The 16,859-nt window shown below is 37.3% G+C and overlaps 1 protein-coding gene across 2 annotated transcripts in view; it reads left to right on the top strand.

Moving 5' to 3' along the window:
• The window catches only part of PLD1 (phospholipase D1), a 192,328-nt gene that overhangs the window by 144,581 nt on the left and 30,888 nt on the right, over positions 1–16,859 (top strand). For both annotated transcript variants that reach the window (XM_069472929.1, XM_069472930.1), the window contains 2 exons: positions 13,529–13,642; positions 16,133–16,182. In XM_069472929.1, the coding sequence (XP_069329030.1) occupies positions 13,529–13,642; positions 16,133–16,182 (164 nt within the window). The remainder of the gene's footprint in view (positions 1–13,528; positions 13,643–16,132; positions 16,183–16,859) is intronic.

The raw sequence follows: 16,859 nt of genomic DNA on the forward strand, positions 1-16,859 counted from the left end.
AAAAGACTATTCTTTCCCCATAGAATTGCTTTAGCACCTTTTTATGGCTGTAAAAGTAGCAAAATACACAAAGAAACAAGAGCATTATGTTTCATTATTCTAAGTCATTGAATGCACACAGTCAAGAATAAATACATACACATTTGGGAATTAAAACATTTTTCGACTTCCAGTGTCATGTGGTTTTTTGATATCTTTCTTTCACATATGTGGGGATTTTCAGACTTAAGGACATTTTATAACAGTAACTATCAGCATTTTATATGATTCATAGTTAATACCTACATTATCTCACTGAATCTTCACAACTACTCTTGAATGTAGGTCAAGTAGTTGTTATTGTTGTTGCTGTCCTCATTTTTAGAATTTAAAACTGAGATTTAAGAGGTTATGCGACTTGTCTAGGCTAACAGAAATAGGGAAAAACAGCTTTGAGCCCAAATCTTTGGATTTTTGACCCAGTGCCTCCCCTCACACCACGTGACTCCAATTCATTGACGGGTGGAATTAAAGACTTATTCAGCGTTTCCCCAGGCTGAGGCAAGTGTGTTGGGCCTTCCTCCACTGACCAGTCTTTGGATGCAGGCTGACCCCCGGGAGAGAGAATGACCTTGAGTGAGGCAGGTCCCTCTGGCCTGTGGAGGGCAATACCTGGAGAGGACTTCACTGTGAGTGAGTCATTGGCAGCCAACACTCTCAGCAGCTGAGAGGATGGCTGTCTTGACCCTGTGGTAACGGGCTCTAGCAGCAAACCACACCATCCACCACATTCTTCAGGGTGTACAGGGGGTCTCACCCTTGACTACACATCAAAATCACTGTTGGACTTTTACAAAATTACAGAGAGCTTGACTCAGCTCCAGGCTTACTGGATTATAATTTCCTGGATGGGGCCCAGGCACCTGTATTTTATAATGTTCCACAGCTGACTCCAGGGCACAGCCAAAATTGCTTAGTCCTCATCTAGAACAGTGTATGTATATGGCCATAAATATTAATCATGGTCTGTGATTTTACAAGTGACTTTTATCCTTTGCATGCTCATATCTTTTTTAAATTTCAAAATATTGATATTAAGGGAGTACAAATGTTTTTGTTACATGGATACCTTGTATAATGCTTAAGTTGGGGCATTTAGTGTGCCCATCACAATAATAGTGTTCATTATACCTGATAGGTAAGTTTTTATCCCTCACTCCCCTCCTAACCTCCCCACTTCTTGGTTTCCAATGTCCTTTACATCTCTTTGTACCCATATGTGCCCACAATTTAGCTCCCACTTATTAGTGAGAACGTGTGCTGTTTGTTTTCCCATTCCTGAGATACTTTACTTAGGGTAAGTGAAGTTCCATCCAAGTTGCTGCAAAAGACATTATTTCATTCCTTTTTATGGGTGAGTAGTACTACATATACCACACTTTCTTTATCCACTCATGAGTTGATAGGCGCTTAGGTTGATTTCTTATCTTTGCAATTGTGAATTGTGCTGCAATAAACATTCAAGTACAGGTGTCTTTTTTATAGAATGACTTCTTTTCTATTGGGGAGATACCCAGTAGTGGGATTACTGGACTGAATGGTAATTCTACATTTATTTCTTTGAGGAATCTCCATACTATTTTCCATAGTGGTTGTACTAATTTGCACTCCCACCAATAGTGTATGAGCGTTCCTCTCTCTCTGCATCCACACCAGCATCTATTGTTTTTTGACTTTTTAATAATGGCAATTCTGATAGGGGGTAAGGTGGTATCTCATTGTGGCTTTAATTTGCATTTCCCTGATGATTAGTGACATGGAGCATTTTTTTCATATATTTTTTGGCCATTTGCATATCTTCTTTTGAAAAAGTTCCATTGATGTCTTTACCTACTTTTTTTTTTATTTCAGCTTATTATGGGGGTAAAAAGTTCAAGTTATATATATTGCCCATGTACCGCCCATCCCCCTGAGTCAGAGCTTCAAGCGTGTCCATTCCCCAGACAATGCACATTGCACTCATCATGTAGTTATACCCCTATCCTTTCCCCCCACCCCCCATCTCCCCGAGTCAGCACCTTCAAGCGTGACCATTCCCCAGACGGTGCTCAACGCACTCATCATGTAGGCATACACCCATCCCCTCCCCCCACCCCCCACTTCAGTCTGATATCCAATTGGTGTCATTCCCAAATGTGCATTTAGGTGATGATCAGGGAAACCAATTTGCTGGTGAGTATTCAAGTAGACCTACCATTTGATCCATCAATCCCATTATTGGGCATCTACCCAAAGGAACAAAAGTCATTCTGTGACAAAGACACCTGTAGCCGAATGTTTATAGCAGCACAATTCACAATTGCAAAGATGTGGAAACAACCCAAATGCTCATCAATTCATGAATGGATTAGTAAATTGTGGTATATGTATACCAAGGAGTATTACTCAGCTATAAGAAATAACGGTGATATGGCATCTCTTTGGGTCTCCTGGAGAGAGTTGGAACCCATTCTATTGTTTAGTATCCCAAGAATGGAAAAACAAGCACCACATGTATTTACCTACTTTTTAATAGGATTGTTTGTTTTTTTCTTGCTGATTTGTTTGCATTCTTTGTAGATTCTGGATATTAGCCCTTTATCAGACATACAGGTTGCGAATATTTTCTGGCATTCTGCAGGTTGTCTATTTACTCTGTTGATTATTTCGTTTGCTGTGCAGAGGCTTTTTAATTTAATTAAGTTCCATTTATATATTTTTGTTATTGGTGTAATTGCCTTTGGGGTCTTAGTCATAAATTCTTTGCCTAAGCCAATGTCTAAAAGAGTTTTTCCTATGTTTTCTTCTAGAATTTTTATGATTTTTTGCCTTACATTTAAGTTTTTTATCCATCTTGAATTAATTTTTGTATATGGCAAGAGATAGGAATCCTGTTTCATTCTTCTGCATGTGGCTATCCAATTTTCCTGGTACCATTTATTGAATAGGGCTTCCTTTCTCTAGTGTATGTTGTTGTCTTCTTTGCCAAAGATCAGTTGGTTATAGGTACATGGGTTTATTTCTGCATTCTGTACTTTGTTCCATTGGTCTATGTCTCTACTTTTATATCAGTACCATGTTGTTTTGGTTACTACAGCCTTGTAGTATATTGTTAAGTCCAGTAATGTGATGCCTCCAGATTTGTTCTTTCTGCTTGAGATTGCTTTGGCTGTTCAGGCTCTCTTTTGGTTCCAAATGAAGCTTAGAAATATTTTTCTAGATCTGTGAAATATGACATTGGTATTTTGAGAGGGATTTCTTTGAATCTGCAAATCACTTTGAGCATTATGAACATTTTAACAATGTTGATTTTACCAACCCATCAGTGTTTTGTAGCTCTCCTTGTAGAGATCTTGCACCTCCTTGGTTAAGTATATTCCTAGGTATTTTATTTTCTTTGTAGCTCTTGTAAATGTTACTGACTCTTTGATTTGATTCTCAGTTTGATTGTTTTTAGTATATAGAAGTGCTACTGATTTATGTACATTGATTTTGTAATCTGAGACTTTGCTGGATTTATTTATCAATTCTAGGAGTCTTTTGGAGGAGTTTGGGGGATTTTCTAAATACAAGATAATATCATCAGCAAACAGGGCTAGTTTGACCTTCTCTTTCCCAATTTGGATACCCTCTATTTCTTTCTATTGCCTGATTGGCTAGGACTTCCATCATTATGTTGAATAGAAGTGGGGACAATGGGCATCCTTGTCTTCTTCCAGTTCTTAGAAGCAATGCTTTCAACTTTTTCCTATTCAGTATGATGTTGGCTGTGAGTTTGTCATATAAGGCTTTTATAATTTTGAGGTATGTTCCTTCTGTGCCTAGTTTGTTAAGGGTTGTAATCATGAAAGTGTACTGGATTTTATCAAATGCTTTTCTGCAGCAATTGAGATGATTATGTGGTCTTTGTTTTTGCTTCTGTTTATATAGTGAATCATTTTTATTGATTTGCATATCTTGAACAATCCCTGCATCCTTGAGATGAAACCCACTTGATCATGGTGAATTCTCTCTTTGATGTGCTGTTGAATTTGGTTTGTTAGTATTTCATGAGGATTTTTGTATCTATGTTCATAAGGGATTTTGGTCTATAGTTTTTGTTGCTGTGTCCTTTCCTGACTTTGGTATCAAGGTGATTCTGGCTTCACAGAATGAGTTAAAGAGGATTTCCTTCTTCTTGATGTTATGAAATAATTCTGTAGGATAGGTGGCAGTTCTTTGTAGGTCTGGTAGAATTCAACTGTGAATTCATCTGATCTGGGCCTTTTTTTGGTTGGGATATTTTTTTTTTTTATTACTGCTTCGATCTTGTTCCTCATTATTGCTTTGTTCAGGATTTTTATTTCTTTCTGACTTCTTATCTTTTTAAAGGAAATTACCATAGGATCTGTTTCTGAGATGACTTAAAAACAGTCTTGTTTACAGCTAAACATACATGTACACACAGAAATTTCTCAAATCTTTGCCAGTCTCTCAATTCTATGGGGTAATTTATGTCTAATTTACAAAATTTTGTCTGATTTACAAACTTACATTATCTTCCTGTCAAATCCTCCATTTTCATTTATGCAGTTGTATCTACTTTATCTATAAAGGACATTTGGCAAAAGAGAAAAATATTTTTTTATGAAATTTAAGTAAATCACAGAAATACATTAAGTTGACAAATGAGCTCTTTGGGCTGAGCAGTGAATCATGAGCTTTGGAGCTGTGATCAGCTCGTACATGGAATAGGATGAATCTCAACTTCACCTATCCCAGTTATTAGTTCCCTATAGTGCATGGCTTAATAAGTACCTATGAGGTTTGTTTTTAATGTGTTGAGGAGCCTGAAAGATATTTTTCTTTAGCATATTAATATTAAAATAAGGAATATATAAATATATTTTTAATTAAAACATTTCAATTTATAGCACAAATATTAATTCTGAAACAGTTGATTTGAATATTGTACTTCTTTTTAAACCTTGCTTACATTTAGAGCGAGTAGCATATTTCTGGATGATGAATATCCTGGAGATGCTATGATAATTTAAAAATCTGGATTTCTTCTAAAAATCATAAAATCTTAGTATTTGCTGGCTGACAGGAACTTCAAGATATTTTCTGATTGAACATTCCCCAGTGATCCTGTGAGCTGCTTCTGAAAGGAGAAGGGATCTGTGATAAAAGCGTATGGTGAGGTGGCACCTGTGGAAGATTGCATCTCATGCTGGGAGGTTCTCAGAGCACATTAGAGACTCTGGCAATTTCAAGCTTACTTTGTAGAAAATGGGTAATGAGGCCACCAATTTTCAAATTAACTGTGTGTCATTTAGCTCTGCTCTCTCAATAGTTTCACTTTTTTTGACAGTCACATTTCAAAGTGGTACATACATCACATGTTCAGACTTTTATTGGATACACACACATCCTGAAAACGTATTTTATGTTTTCCCCTTCTTTGCATGTACACATTATTGCTCATCTCCTATGTTAATTGTGGCTATAAAATATTATCTTCACTTAATTTCAAACCTGTGAGCTTATGTTCCCAGGCAAGATAAAGGCTGAATTAAAAAGCTCATTTTGTGGTTGCCTGTAGGGGGCACTTCTTTTTCACTAATTTGGGGTCATATGTCATACTCAAGCTAACCCCTTTCTTCCTTCATAGATTTCTCTGCTCTCTACTCTTCTGAGACTCAGAACTCCCCTGCCAAAGTCACATTCTTAGCAACAAGTATAATTTGGCTGTTGAAGAAAAAAGAATAGAACACAGCACGAAGCAGATGGAGGGAAATGACGGCAGTCGGCAGGACAGACCAAAGAACACAGGCTCTCTTCCAGGTCCCGCCCCACCCCTGGAGAGATCTGAGTCTTTACAAGGCCAACTCCCTCAGCTGGGCTGTCTTTATTTTTCCACCAGCACTGGAGTCCAGCCTCACACCAATTCCCCTGAGCAATTTTTCTGTTGCCTTTACTTTCTCCTCTAGTTCCTTCTCAGAAGCCATAATTCCTTACAGAAACAGGTTTTTACAAGTCCTCCATATTCTGATCCATGACCTAGAGCCTCAGACAGATGTTCATCCTGTGCTGAACTCAACAGCAGCCAAGGGAATCACTGCAGAAAACAAAATCTCTGCTCTAATAAGTAAAACTGTCTCAGAGTTGAGACCAGCTCCCAACCCACTTGAAACTTGTCTTTGACAACTTGAACATAATGGATCAGGGAGGAAAAAATCATAATCCGTAGTCTAAAACTGTTTTATACCATGTTTGAATAAGCCAAAAGATAAAATAGGACCAACTGATTTAGGTAGAACATTTTAAAACACTGTTTGCCATGAATGAGTGGTTTCTGAAGATGATCTCAGGTCTTTGCTTATGAAAACTTGACATGCGTCATTTTTTTGCCTTGGTAGAAAGTCAGGAAGTGAGAAAGTACATTTTACGCACTATTGTCACCAAAAAGTTGACACATATGATGAAAATAGGCAGTTGACTTAATGTCTGTGGGTTTTAATATTAAACCACACTGAAAAATATACTACTAAAATACATTAAAAATAACACAATTTTGTAAATTGCTCATGCTTCTTATCACTGTAGAAGAGCTACAGTTTGACCATAAGTGGGTGGTATGGGGACTACCCTACTGGGAAATCTGAAATTATTGGAGATGTGGGTCTCTGCAGCCCTGTTATCCACAGATATGTGACCTTCTGAGCTTATGAGTTTGCTTTTCTGACACTCTGTTTCATCACCATCGAGGACAATAATAATAACTGCCCTACCTAGCTCATATGGATATATGTGAATGCAGTTTGTAAATTGTAAAGCACCAGTTCATGTAAGAAATTATTACAGCATTTCCAGGATATTCATCATCTGGAAATATGCTACTCACTGTAAATGTAAGCAAGGTTTAAAAAGAAGTACAATATTCAAATCAACTGTTTCAAAATTCATATTTGTGCTATAAATGGAAATGTTTTAATTAAAAATATATTTATATATTCCTTATTTTAAATTACTAGGTGGCTACTGCTGGATAAGAAAACTTGCTTTGGTTTCTTTCCACTGGCTCTTGTGCATCCTGTGACAGGGACAGGCACATGATAAAAACACTGCTTTCTAGAGATGTCCTGCCAGGAACCTATAGCTGACTCCTCCTAGGAATCAAATTTTAGATTCCCCATTATTGATCTGATAACCATCTCCCCCAAAAATAGAAAATAAAATAAAAGGTATTCTGAGTTCAGTGTTATTTTGTTTTGTTTTAATTTTTATCACTATTTACTTTGTTGTTCTTTGAAGGTATGCAAGCTTTCTAATTGAAATCACTGGTTGTTAATCAAATAAAAATGTTACCAGATAGTTTTTGAGTCTTTCCACATGATAAGTGCTTTACCTGTGTTACTTCATTCAATCTTCATATCAATCTTATGGGGTTGGATGCATAATTACCCCATTCTACAGATGAGGCAGCTGAGGCCTAGTGAGGTTAAGTGGCTTAGCCAAGTCATATGGCTATTGATGGGTGAAACTGGGGCTAAAACCTAAAAACCATGTCTTTAGGACTTCAACATGTGTTTTTCACCTGTAAGATACAAAGCTTCCCTCACTCCAAGGGAAGCAGAAATTTTCTAATGCTAAGCCTCCTAGAAATCTATGAATAATATTTTACTTTAAAATTTAGAAAATCAGGTGAATGTTTTATTTTTTTAAAATAATTGCTTAATAGGTAAAAATTTCTTAGGTTTAAAGAAAAAAAAAATCTATGTATCCTATAATCACCATATCCTATAATTTTATACCAAGCTGAAAAGACATGCTGGGCATGTTTCAGAAGCATTATCTTAAAGAAATTTAAACTTCAGTTATAATAAAAAGAATAAAAAACCTTTTAACTAAGTATACCAATTACTGGTTTCACATTTTTTCTTACGGAGATAACTTCCAAGCTCTATAAAATTCCTAGAGAAGAGGTTACATTGGGCCACAGATGACAACAGATCATGGCAAGAGAACTTTTGATTTAGATCATTTAATTGCTTTTAATCTGTTCCAAAAATTGTATAAATGATAATCTCAGCAGATAGAGACATGTAAAGATTAACACAGGGCAGGGGCCAGCAATCATCTTGAGCCTGAGCATGTGTGCTGGCAGAGAGAGGAAGGAAGAGAGAGATTCAGAAAGAAAAATGAGAATGAAACTGGCTAGGTTTTATATGACCTTATTTGGGGGCCACTAAGGGATATATATCTCTCCCAAAGGTTATCAAGTCCAGGGTGAAGTCTAAGTCAAACATGCGGGGCTAACCGTCAGCACTCTCACATTTGAAAGCTAGCTATTTTCAAAAGCTAACCAGTGAAAACATTATATGTATGTTTCTACAGCATATATTATATGTTATGATCTATAAAGTCACACAAATAATAATTTGGTGCTAAACAGAGCCAGCATTTCTAGTGGACTAGCAATATAGATAGGGAAACTGAAGCCCTAAAACATCTGCATTTAAAAGATTTGCCAAACACAAAATAAAAAGGGTTATGTCCCAAACCGCTAAGAAGCTACAGATCCAATTCCAACACAATTGATACCACCACAGGATAAAGTTCTCTTTATATACACACAAAAATACCCACTAAGCCCTAACCACAATTCTTATTTCTGACAGTATTCACTGCTGCAAAATCTACAATGAGAAGATTTATAGCAGCTCTTGAAGTTTATGGTAATGAAATATGACCTATAAATCTCAAATTCTCAAAAAATAAAGTGTCTTGTCACGAGAGAAGCACGTTGAGCTTCTTTGAGACCTTACAGATCCTGAGACCCAGTCGTGAGTGGACTGTGCTTCCCCTAACTGCCCTCCATGCTGGGAGGGACCAAGGGGTGAAGGAGGCAGGGGCTTGCATGTCACCACTCTGACCCATCTACGTGGTGAATTAGTTCTCTGCTTTTAAACGTACAAGCAGCGTTAAAAATACTAATCTTAAAAAGCCCACACTCTCAGCACACCCCAAAAAAATCACTCTTTTTAATTTTATATTTCCTTTTTTGACCAAGTACATATTTCTCTCTTCTTTTGAATTGTGACTTATTTTCTTTTCCTGTAACTCACCTGAATTTCTGGCTCAAGTCTCATTTCCACACAATAGGAGAAAATTTAGTTTAGGCACTTCCTGATAAATGTGGCCAAATTCAGTGATTTCTCATTATTTCTTCTTGGTATTCAGGATCCTTGCCTCCCCTCCTTCCACATCCCCATCCTTGGGCTAGATGCTGAGGGGCCCTATGTCTTTGGAAAGGGCCTTCCAGATCTTAGTATTGCTTTCCTCAGCCTGTTCGGCCATCTGCTTAATGTAACTTGGGGACATAAGACTTCTCCTTTCAGACTTGCCTGTCTGCCATTTCTCCTGTGTTCCTGCCACAAGCATGTGCTGCTGGACTGTACCCTCCATGTTTCTCTGAGGCTCACCTAGAGGCAAGGCTCAGACCTTCATGGCTCTCATAGCCTCACATTTGAAGGGGAGTGGGATCTTCCTTAGTTTCCCTGGAATTCTGCTTGAGGCCAAAGGACTGAGTCCCTGCACTGAGTCTTGCTCTTATTTCTTTACACTCCTGCCTCGGTTTAGAGAATCTCTCTCTAGTTCTCTGAATCTAAGAAGTTGACATCTTTGTGCCCTGGTTCCTTTGTGAGGGGGCCACCCAAGGAGTAATGCCTGCTTCATATGTCCAGGCACAGCATGGGGGATGTGAACACATTTAAGGGGAAAATGATTTAATATTTCATAGTATCAGTCTGTTACACTTGTATTGTCTTATAATTGTAACTTTGCATTGGGGCCATTTTAACACAGTACCAGGAGTATTTTGCAACTGAGCCATCATAGTGGTCCTTCTCGGTAGTTGTAAAATGCTCATTCCATTGAATGACTATAACATAATTTAGTTATCCATCCCTCTATTATTGGACATGTGTTTCCAATTTTTAACTATTATATATAGGACTGCATAAGAGTTAGTGAAATTTGAAAGAATTACTTATATTAACAAGAAGCCTGAAAATTCAATTTTATAAAATTGCTCTGAATTAATCTGGATGAAGCAACTGCCTGCATGATGGTATTTACCTGTGACTTAGTGATTATTTATGATCTTAAAAGCAAGATCGTAAATAATTTTGCGCATTGGAGGCTCGGGTCCCTACCCTAAGCCGACTGCTATCATTTGCACAGCCCCAGTGGGGTGAGGACACAGTGTTTCAGAAGGAGATTAGAATCCCCAGCGGCTGGGACCGTTGCCTTCTCTGGGTTGGATCAAGGAGGCAGATCGGACATACTGTCCCACAGAATTTTCTCTTTATTGGCTTACATTCAACCACAACGTTAATGGTTTGAAATTCCAGAGCCCTTTTTTCTACAGCAGTAAAAAAATCTAAAGAGTTTCTGCTAGTTTGCTGAACACAGTTTAAAATTTTCATCATTCAGGAAATTTATGAACTACTGCATTGCAAAATAGCAAAGTCCTTGATATGGAACTGAAAGTCCTAATAACAAGAAAATATGAATATTCTTATTCCTATAAACTAAAATTTGCAAGAATGTTTTATAAGATTTTTATAGGACATTTCTCAACATCCCACATATGAGATCTCCATTTTGTAGTCATTTTCGCTTCAAAAAAACACAGAGATAAATGGAACCATCTCTTACAAACAACATCACAAAGATTTGGTGTTCAAGACTAGCAATACCACTTCTAAGATTTTTCCAACAAATGTAAAAAATGACATATGTGAGTCAGTGTAAATATCAAAATAGTTAATTCAAAATAGCAAAAAACTTGGAAACAATTTAAATGCCTATCAATAGAGAACTGGTTTAAATATTAAGGTACAGACATATGGCAGAATACTATGCCCCTGTTATTAAAAAATAAGTAAGTCTTTATGTTTTGATGTGGAAGGATTTCCAAGATACCCTGTTAAATGATAAAAATAATGTTCAGAAAAATGTTTATAGTGTCCTAACAGTTGTGTAGGAGGAAAGAATATCTATATATGCTTATAAATTCATAGATTGTTTCTATAAGAACATCGAAGAAACTGGTAACAGGAATTGTCCTCAGGGAGGGGAAACAGGTCCTGGGGACAAAGGAGTGAAAGAGATTTTTTTTTACCATATAATCTTCTAACTGTTAAATTTTTTACTATAAGCATATGTTACCCATTAGAAAATAATTTATTTGGCAGTCCCTCAAAATGCTAAATGTAAAATAACCATATGACCCAGTGATTCCATTCCTGAGTATATACCCAAAAGAACTGAAAACAGGGAGTGCAGCACATACAATTCATTGATATTGATAGCAGTATTATTGTTATATTATAATTATTATATTATAGTAATAGTAATAATTACTATTATCACGATAGCCAAAAGGTGGAAACAACCCAAGTGCCCATGAACAGATGAATAAAATGGAAAATTTTGTATTATATATTTTACCACAATAAAAAATTCAAATACAATGTAAATTAAAGAAAAAAGTCCTGTGCAGTTTCCCCTCTTCTCTGCCACAGATTTTCCCAGAAACATTCTTCCAGCGTGACCCCATACTCCCAAAACAAATAGTGCTGAGTGCATGGTATGTGCAAGGGTCCTCCATTGGGCACTGCTAAAAACAGACAGATATGTGGACAGGTGGGCTGTGTTTCAAGGGAGCTTATCACATAGACCAGGCAGCAGACGGAGGTAAAGCAGAAAGAGTGCGGAACAGACGTTCTGGCCGTGAGCTACGAGTGCAGAGGTGAGAGTAAACCAAGTCTGACGGGAAGATCCAGGATGGCTGGACAGAGGAAGTAGCCTTGAAGGTGACCTGGGAGACGTGGGATTCATTCGAGGCTCAGAGAGCTGATGAGCCGGGTTGCCCTGGTCTGGAGGTGAACCTCTGCACAAAGGGCAGAGTCAGTCTCCTGCTGCTATGTGCGCAGGTGAGGGTCCCTCCGTAAGATGACTCTGGAAAGGGAGTCGAGGCCCAATGCTGTCAATTTTGAAGTGTCCGGGCTTTTAAATGCTGGCTGTGGGGAAATAGCTTAGCTATTCTTTCTGTTTTTTTCCGCTATCTTATTTACCATTTACCTTTTACCCTTACCCTGTAAGCCTTTTACCCTTATCAAGCAGCAACCTTTAACAGTTTACATGTTTTTATTGTTTTCTTTCCAACTCAAACTATGTTTGCCATCTAGTGATTAATCCATGTCATTACAACGACCTACTTAAAATTCCTTGTTTCTTAGCACTTCAGCCAAACTCAGTCCTCCAACTTTCCATTCCTTTGGCAGTCGCTTCTGCCCTGAACTTCATTTTCCACATGCTGTTATATGTACATTGACAAGCAGAGACATCAGTAATAAAAATCTGATCCCTCAGAGAGTAGTAATAATATTCACATGAAAAAGATGTAGCTGTTTAGGAGAAAATGAGCTTTAAAAACTAAGTACTAGGAAAAGTTTAAGTAGGCTCAGATTTAAAAATTAAGTAGCAGCAACACCTTTGTGTGAGTATACACCACTCAGATACACTGGCAAGATTCGCTAACCACAGTGGATAGCACATTCATTTCCAGGCTTTTTCTTCTTTCTGTATATCTTAAAAATGGATACAAAGACTCTAATGTTTCTGACTCCAAATAACCAGTACCTATTAGAACATAATTCTTCAAATTTCTGAATTTCTGAATGCAGGTCAAAGTGGGGAGCTATATTTTCTTCTCCTGTTGTTATATCATTAGGTAGAATTCCTTTTCCTTCAAAGATTGCCATTAATCAATTGGGAGAGTGGATCATGAAATAATGTGTTATATGTGCAAGGGATTTAAAAATAAACATTAGTCCCTCAGAATTCTTAAAGAGCCAAGGGTAATATTTTACAGCTGAAACCTCAGAGTTTCTAAATACATAATTTTGGAAAATATACTAGATCTAGTATGTCCTTTTTCCTGTGAGATCTAGGCTGTGGGAACTCATTTGCTCAACAATTATTAACTGAATGCACACTATTTGCCAGACTGATTTTGGTACTGTGGATATAACTTGTTACACATGTTTTTTATATATATATATATATATATATATATATATATATATAACTATTATGATACCATCTTTTTAAAAAACTTTGTTATAATCTCCCTCCCCTTTTGATGAGATCCAAGCAAGGCTTCCTTACACTGAATTTTGTCTTACAAAGGATTATGCTATAGAAAGTTAATGGGTAAAGTTTCTGCTTTACTGTCAAGTTCAGCGTATTGTTCAGGCTATGAATTGATAGCCCCGATAATAGCTTCTGGCCTCCACTCCAACAGCACCCTCCCCCTGCCCCAAGCCCTGAAATGTGATAGAATGTATTGTAGGAAGCCATTCACTCAGTCTCTAAAACTGTGTGAACCACTTGGCTGTCATTTTAAACTAATGCTTTATCTTTTTTTGGTGAATTTCTCTGCATCTGAATGTTTTAGGGAAAGCAAGAAATACCGTGTGTATGTTGTGATACCACTTCTGCCAGGATTTGAAGGGGACATTTCAACCGGTGGAGGAAATGCTCTACAGGCAATAATGCACTTCAACTACAGGTACCAAAATTCTAAATTGTCTGTTTTGAGCTTTCAATCAGTCATGCATATAAGCAGGTGAAGGAAACGGCAATGTTTCTTCACATCCATTCAGTGGCGTGTTGAACAAATGAACACCTTTTATTTTACTCCCAAATCTTGTCCTATTTCCTAGTTGATAAAATTCAAATAAAGCCTAAAATTATAAAATGGTGGGCCTAGTACACATGACAAATACAAAGTATAAAAACTAAAACAGTAGTCTGCCTTTATGTTCATTGTCTATTTATGTATATGTATTTAATATAATGTTGACTTTATCTTTAAGTGGTTAGTTACTGAGCGTTACATATTCTTTGCAGTAAGTAGAGAAAAGAAAAAAATTAAATGCCTAAAATGGTATGATTTGCATCTGTTTGGTTATGATGGTTTAGACAGCAAGTCCTCCAGCAAGGTTGATAATGATAGCCTCTGTTAGTAAATGAAGCATGAAGAGTCTTTCCTGTCTCTTGGCATTTTCATTCTTTGTTCACTACCACATCTTTGTTAAGATTTTAGAGGAAATCCTGTGCTTGATATTTTAAGAAGCCGAGTTCTCATATTCAATAAAAAAAGGCACACTTGGGTTCCCCTGAGGTTTCAGACGTGGCCAGTGGAGCACTGTGAAGAGGGTTGGGAGGTACCAGCAGGGCAGCAGGGGTAGAGTAGCAGCGTAGAAGGGCACAGAAAGGCACTGGAAAGGGAACAGAAGCAAAGAAGTGAGTGGGCAAGGCCTGGGCATGAATCCAGCTCCCAGTTAGAAGCTCTGGGTCCTGAGATATGAGAGAGCCCAACTCGGTAACACACTCTCAGTAAGTCAGAGCAAAGACTAGAACCTGGATGTTTTCTTTTAATATCTCTTGTTTTTCTGAATGGCCTGTAGTTTCTCACCTTTCTAATCACATCCTTTTGAAAGGTGGGAGAGGAAAAATGAGACCTTACAAAAAAACACTCCGTGTGCAAAGCAGATAAGGGTTCAGGGCCTTGGTCAAATTGGGGGTGGCAGCTTAGATGCCCTCCTACTTGGAACCCCTTGTCAAAAATACCCCCTGCAGAATCTGTGCACCGTTTGAGTGCACCGTTGTGGTGGAATTTTTTATTTTAATCCTCTTGTTTCTCACCAACTTTTCAAGTTTGTATTCATCTGTCTGCCAGGGTTTCAAGTAAAGTTTTTTTTGTTTGTTTCCTCTAGAATAATTTTGCCTGGTTACAGTATGAGAGAACTTTAACTGTGCTTTGGTCGAAGATTTGCCCATTTCTAATGTTATCTGATTTGTAACATGACAAACAAAGCTTTCCAAGTATTTAAGGCACTGACATGATGTTTAATTGAATTGTGTCCACTTCATTTGCCATTCTAATATTAATTTTGGAATATTGTCAATTATAATTATTTTCTATGACTATTTTCTTGAGTTTGAACCAGCTGAATGAAATACCATGTTTGGCTTTTGTTCCGCAACCAAAACTATAAGCTTTTATTATGCAAAAGCATCTCTATTTGCTGGCATCATCTTTAATAATATCAGCATTTCCCAGGCATACCTATATTTTTGATTACTTTTATAGAGCAAGCACATGGAACATAGAATTTTTGGTTTTGTTAGGCTTTATAATTCATTGACTATTATCAAAGTCTTAAGAAACAAAATCATTAGCAGAGTGAGTTCAGGCTGTATTTTTCACTTTTAAGGGGTTTTGCTGGGCCGGGCGCGGTGGCTCACGCCTGTAATCCTAGCACTCTGGGAGGCCGAGGCGGGTGGATCGCTCGAGGTCAGGAGTTCGAGACCTGCCTGAGCAAGAGTGAGACCCCGTCTCTACTAAAAATAGAAAGAAATTATCTGGCCAACTAAAATATATATTTACAAAAAATTAGCCGGGCATGGTGGCACATGCCTGTAGTCCCAGCTACTCGGGAGGCTGAGGCAGTAGGATCGCTTAAGTCCAGGAGTTTGAGGTTGCTGTGAGCTAGGCTGATGCCACGGCACTCACTCTAGCCCGGGCAACAAAGCGAGACTCTGTCTCAAAAAAAAAAAAAAAAAAAAAAGGGGTTTTGCTGACTTTACAGAGACAGCCCATTATAATAGTTTAATTCCTAAATTATTCTGCTAAGTGTTTGCCCTTTTTACCTCTGAAAGCAGTGTGATTCTGAAAGTATTCTTATCTACTGACACATTCTAAATTTATCTTTGCTGTCACCAAATTTTGTAAGAGGGAAAGTTCATTCATAACCTATCTTTTTTTCTAATAGCTTCTGTTTCTGAAATCTAACATCAATTTTATAACTTTTCCATTTATCCATCTCAAAACAACTATCTTCTCTCATCAGTAACATTACAAAAGTGATATTCATATAATTTTTTTTTGGCTTTTAAAAATGTATGTAATATCTTCTCATAGAAGTACTTGTTCTGTTTTTACTTGTCTTGGGATTAAACCTAGAGAGATAATTATTTCTTTCCATATTTTCAGAACCATGTGCAGAGGAGAAAATTCCATCCTTGGACAGTTAAAAACCGAGCGTAAGTAACTGCTCTTTTTTTTTCCTCATATGGTTGTTTTTCAGTACGAATATGAGGTATCCATAATCATTAATGTTTTCAGTGTGATTATAGAATTCTGCTCATAAAAGGTACCCCACAAAATAATCAACTGAGATAAAGCTTTTATTCTCATTTAGTTGCCCAAACTAATGTTCAAATGAATACACCAGGACTTGAGATGTATACATAGGTCGTAAAAAATTAGTGTCTTCATAATTTTTATTTATTTTTTTATTATTTATTTATAACAATTCTGTTGCTGATAACTGAGATTTGTGAGGCATTTAACAGAGACCCTGCATGTGTATTCTCCACTGATCCTGTACCATAATCCTGGAGAGTAGGCAGGACAGGTGTCATCCCCGCTTTAAAGATGAGGAAAGAAATGCTATGTGGTCACAGGTATTTATGTGGCTTCCTATATATGCAGAAATTCCAGAGGTCTTACAACACTTTTTTATATTTAGGGAACAAAGCCTATCATACAGCTACTTTGCTGCCACCCACATTTGACTAACCTTTAAGAGTTTTGTACTAGAAGTAGATAGGGAAGAAAAAACAACAGAAATATCTTTCACTTCCATAGTTCTTCATACTTTTCAAGCGGAAATTTCTCAGATATCTTCTTAACTGATCCTCCTACCTAAGTCTTGGCT

This window comes from Eulemur rufifrons, chromosome 7 (genome assembly GCF_041146395.1).
Source record: "Eulemur rufifrons isolate Redbay chromosome 7, OSU_ERuf_1, whole genome shotgun sequence".
Classification (NCBI taxonomy): Eukaryota; Metazoa; Chordata; class Mammalia; order Primates; family Lemuridae; genus Eulemur; species Eulemur rufifrons.